The sequence below is a fragment of the Oncorhynchus masou genome, chromosome 18, assembly GCF_036934945.1.
Source record: "Oncorhynchus masou masou isolate Uvic2021 chromosome 18, UVic_Omas_1.1, whole genome shotgun sequence".
NCBI classification, from domain to species: domain Eukaryota; kingdom Metazoa; phylum Chordata; class Actinopteri; order Salmoniformes; family Salmonidae; genus Oncorhynchus; species Oncorhynchus masou.
In genome coordinates this window covers 19,469,143-19,474,142 of record NC_088229.1, presented here as the reverse complement: position 1 = coordinate 19,474,142, position 5,000 = coordinate 19,469,143, and the positions used below count along the sequence as shown (strand labels likewise).

The following is a 5,000-nucleotide window of genomic DNA, read 5'->3' as shown; positions in this document are numbered from 1 at the left end:
GTGAGGTGTAATGTGTGGTTGTTCCTATGTGAGGTGTAATGTGTGGTTGTTCCTGTCTGAGGTGTAATGTGTGGTTGTTCCTATGTGAGGTGTAATGTGTGGTTGTTCCTATGTGAGGTGTAAGGTTGTTCCTATGTGAGGTGTAATGTGTGGTTGTTCCTATGTGAGGTGTAATGTGTGGTTGTTCCTATGTGAGGTGTAATGTGTGGTTGTTCCTATGTGAGGTGTAATGTGTGGTTGTTCCTATGTGAGGTGTAATGTGTGGTTGTTCCTATGTGAGGTGTAATGTGTGGTTGTTCCTATGTGAGGTGTAATGTGTGGTTGTTCCTATGTGAGGTGTAATGTGTGGTTGTTCCTATGTGAGGTGTAATGTGTTGTTGTTCCTATGTGAGGTGTAATGTGTGGTTGTTCCTATGTAAGGTGTAATGTGTGGATGTTCCTATGTGAGGTATAATGAGTGGTTGTTCCTATGTGAGGTGTAATGTGTGGTTGTTCCTATGTGAGGTGTAATGTGTGGTTGTTCCTGTCTGAGGTGTAATGTGTGGTTGTTCCTGTGTGAGGTGTAATGTGTGGTTGTTCCTATGTGAGGTGTAATGTGTGGTTGTTCCTGTCTGAGGTGTAATGTGTGGTTGTTCCTATGTGAGGTGTAATGTGTGGTTGTTCCTATGTGAGGTGTAATGTGTGGTTGTTCCTATGTGAGGTGTAATGTGTGGTTGTTCCTGTCTGAGGTGTAATGTGTGGTTGTTCCTATGTGAGGTGTGTAATGTGTGGTTGTTCCTATGTGAGGTGTAATGTGTGGTTGTTCCTATGTAAGGTGTAATGTGTGGTTGTTCCTATGTGAGGTGTAATGTGTGGTTGTTCCTATGTGAGGTGTAATGTGTGGTTGTTCCTATGTGAGGTGTAATGTGTGGTTGTTCCTATGTGAGGTGTAATGTGTGGTTTCTACCTCTCTCTATGCAGTTGCTGGTGAAGGTGTCTGATGTCCCAGACCTGGCAGCTGGGATCACTTGTTCCTTTGGGAACCTGACAGAGGTGGAGGGACAGGTCAGCGGTAACCAGATCTTCTGTCTGTCTCCCACCGCTAAGGATGTTCCTCTCATACCTGCTGACCAAGGTAGATACACATGCACCTGATGTATCTGGCGAAGGAGGCAATCACAATCACCAATGGAAAACAATTATGTTCCTCGATTCCATTCTAGCTAGATTCACTTAGATGAACTGCCATTAAAGTCAAGGTGATAGTTGGCTTTGAGCCATACAGTTGTACACAGTACAACAGCGGGCCGTGGCATTACAACCATTATTTCCTTTCCTTCTTTTCTTCCCTCTCTCTGCTATTTATAAGCTCCTGTAGAGTCGTGTGTTAATGAGATGTTCAATGTTCCCTCTGTCCGTCTCCACTCTCTAACACACACACTGGTCTCCATTCACTAATCCCACATCTGGTCCCATCATCGATCCAAAGCCTCACGTGGGTTGTGGTCCAGGCAGCCTAATGAGCTCCCCCAGTCCGCAGACCAGATCCCCTGGTTGGGGAGTGTGCTCCACACCAGCCCTGGCCTCATTAAGAAACCTGGAGGATGGATGACCAGGGACCAGGGCCTGTGTCCGGATAGAGCTGCCCACATTACTGCCTTCACATGGGGCTAACATAGCACTGAGGCCAGTGTAGAGGTACAGGGTAGGATAGACTGATAATGGGGGGGTAGACAAGGAGTAGCTCAGGGATGGTAAGCTGGTGACGGTTGCGTTGAACAAGATGGTGTACATCTTCCTAAGTCTGCGGGTGATTTTAACCTTCCAGTCTTGGAATTGTATCAACTCGCTACCCAAGGCTTTTTCTTGGGACATGTAGTTAAATGCATTAAAAAGGAACAGTGGGTACATATTGAAGAGGCACATGCTCACCCCCAGAATCTTTTTGTGCATAAATTTTCTAAGTATAAAGCTAAGAACATGAATAACTTCCGAGTTAAGAACAGTATAACCAATATCACTCCTTAAAAACATAACCCGTACAGTCCTTGGATAGCTTTTCACAATTCACTGATAGAATGTTCTACATGGAAAACTAAAAGCATAGAAACCATAAAAATACATATATATATTTTTGACCTTTATTTTACTAGGCAAGTCAGTTAAGAAAAAATTCTTATTTTCAATGACAGGAGCAGTGGGTTAACTGCCTGTTCAGGGGCAGAACGCCAGATTTGTACCTTGTCAGCTCGGGGATTTGAACTTGCAACCTTTCGGTTACTAGTCCAACGCTCTAACCACTAGGCTACCCTGACTTGCTAACAGGAAATACATTTATTTCCATTAAAAAGCTATTTTGGACGGACCAATGTAGATATTTTCATTATACTTAAAAGTTTCATATCAAGAAATTTCAGAGTACTCTTGAGGGAACCCCATTTGAGTCAGAAAATATATTCATATGATATGTATTATAGGCTCTCTGCAATGTTTTGCATATCTAACTAACAAAATGTAACTAACAATTTTATGGAAATCCAGTATAAACTAATGTATAAAATGTATTACACAAATTCTAAAGCACAACAGCAGAGTCCTGTCTTAGTGTAAAACAAAGTGACTCAATAACCCATGCCATCTGGGAATGCTATATAGTCCAAAAGTCATGGGCAGAGTGTCAGGGAAATTGCAAGATGATGTTATAATGCTTGTTTTATTCGACAGAATAGAGTGTTCTGTTAACTATTGTGTGTGTGTGTTCTACTGAGGATGGGCCTCTATGAGATAACACTGACAGAGGAGATTTACCATGTCTTTGGGTGATAAAACCTAAAGAGCATTCCAGAGAACATGAGTTAATGTTTCTGCTCTATACCGTACCAGGGAGAGATGGTACCCGTTTGGAGTCTTAACCTTGTGAACATTCTATGTATCTGTTGTTCGTCATGTAGGTTGAAAGGGGTGTATCTTGGCTTTCAAAGACCTTTGTACTTTTGTTTTATGACTCTCAACGGATCATTTGAAATGGTGAATCGTTGAAAGTCATTGCTATTGCAAAGCTCTTATTATTAAAGATTTGGTTGAAGTATAACTCTGACTTGTGTGATATGTTTGTATCTCCTCATTTGATAGTAAAGAAATTAACCACCACAAGAGTTAGAAAGCTGTCTGATGGAAGTATTACCATGTAAATGTACTGTTAACCTGTCTGTCTGCATACTTCCAGACATGGCATATGGGGGTGTAGTGAGATACCCAATGGGTTGGACGATACTTTTCTCGTCAATCATCTTGAAAAAACGTATACTTCCAAACTGTAAATCCATCCTCCATCGTTAACACAATGGAAATGTCAAGTGATTTTTAATGTAAATGTTGAAAGTGTGTGGGCGACAGAGAGACACAAAATGGTGCAGTTTGAGGCCGAGTGGCGCAGTGGTCTAAGACACTCCATATCAGTGTATAGAGGCGTCACTGCAGTACCTGGTTCGAATCCAGGCTGCATCACATACGGCTGTGATTGGGAGTCCCATAGGGTGGCACATAATTGACCCAGCATCGTCCATGTTTGGCTGGGGGGTAAGTCGTCATTGTAAATAAGAATGTGTTCTTAACTGACTTGCCTAGTTAAATAAAGGTTAAATAAAACATATAACTGAGAGTAATGCTGGGGGTGGGGGTGCGAGCAGGTGGGTCTGAGCAATAAGTGACGTTGTGGATGTTTGTGTGCATGTTTATGTATTGTAAAAATAACGAGATGGTGTATTGATGTCCCTTTCCAAGTAAGGTAAATAGGCCCAATCCAAGGTTATTTTTCTTTCTGCTAGAGAGCCAGGTTCTGAGCCCAGGATTTATGAGCACTGAAATATTTCAGAGCTCCACATGTAATATTCATGTGTGACGTCATAGGTGATCACACACACATACAATCACTGTAGATGATTACACACACTATTTGTTTGTTTGTTTGTTTGTGTATGTGTGTGCTGTCACAGTGATGTAATCCCATCTCTGAGAATAAAATGTCAGCCATGTTTACCCAACAGTCACCAAGTCGGTGGCATGTGGGGGCTTATATGAATGTCTCTCTCCCAGGTAAATGTCAGTTTATCCCCTCATAATCTCCCTCTCAATCCCACCTCATACACACACCCTGCCCCTCATCAGCCAGGACTAGCCGGCCACCTACCTACCTTCCAAACAACCAGGGGAGAGGTTATTGACCAGATGAACACTGATCATGTGCAGAAGTAATGAAAGTGAAGGAAGGGGGAGAGAGGGATGGAAGAGAGGGAGGGAGGGTGACAGTGGAGGAGCTAGGGAAGGGAGGGAGGAAGGACGGAGTGAAAGAGGAAGATGGCGGGAGGGGAGCTTTTATCTGCCTGAGAGGGAAACAAAATGTCAGACACAGGAACAACATACACTACCGTTCAAAAGTTTGGAAATGTCCTTGTTTTCCATTAAAACATACATGAAATGAGTTGCAAAATGAATAGGAAATATAGTCAAGACGTTGACAAGGTTATAAATAATGATTTCTAATTTAAATAATAATTGTGTCCTTCAAACTTTGCTTTCGTCCAACAATTCTCCATTTGCAGCAATCACAGCCTTATAGACCTTTGGCATTCTAGTTGTCAATTTGGTGAGGTAATCTGAAGCAATTTCACCACATGCTTCCCCTGAAGCACCTCCCACAAATTGAATTGGCTTGATGGGCACTTCTTATGTACCATATGGTCAAGCTGCTTCCACAACAGCTCAATAGGGTTGAGATCCGGTGACTGTGCTGGTCACTCCATTATAGACAGAATACCAGCAGACTGCTTCTTCCCTAAATAGTTATTGCATAGTTTGGAGTTGTGCTTTTGGCCATTGTCCTGTTGTAGGAGGAGATTGGCTCCAATTAAGCACCGTCCACAACGTATCGCATGGCGTTGCAAAATGAAGTGATAGCCTTCCTTCTTCAAGAACCCTTTTACCCTGTACAAATCACTCACTTTACCACCACCAAAGCAGCC

At 42.6% G+C, this 5,000-nt stretch overlaps 1 protein-coding gene across 2 annotated transcripts in view; it reads left to right on the top strand.

The window, feature by feature from the left end:
• LOC135504148 (plexin-A2-like) overlaps positions 1-5,000 on the top strand; it is a 467,742-nt gene that overhangs the window by 307,765 nt on the left and 154,977 nt on the right. Inside the window, exons 7-8 of one of the 2 annotated variants that reach the window (XM_064922472.1) lie at positions 961-1,114; positions 1,469-3,064. In XM_064922472.1, the coding sequence (XP_064778544.1) occupies positions 961-1,114; positions 1,469-1,653 (339 nt within the window). In that variant the 3' untranslated portion in view covers positions 1,654-3,064. Of the gene's footprint in view, positions 1-960; positions 1,115-1,468; positions 3,065-5,000 lie in introns of those variants that run through there. The other variant, XM_064922474.1, reaches the window with a different exon arrangement.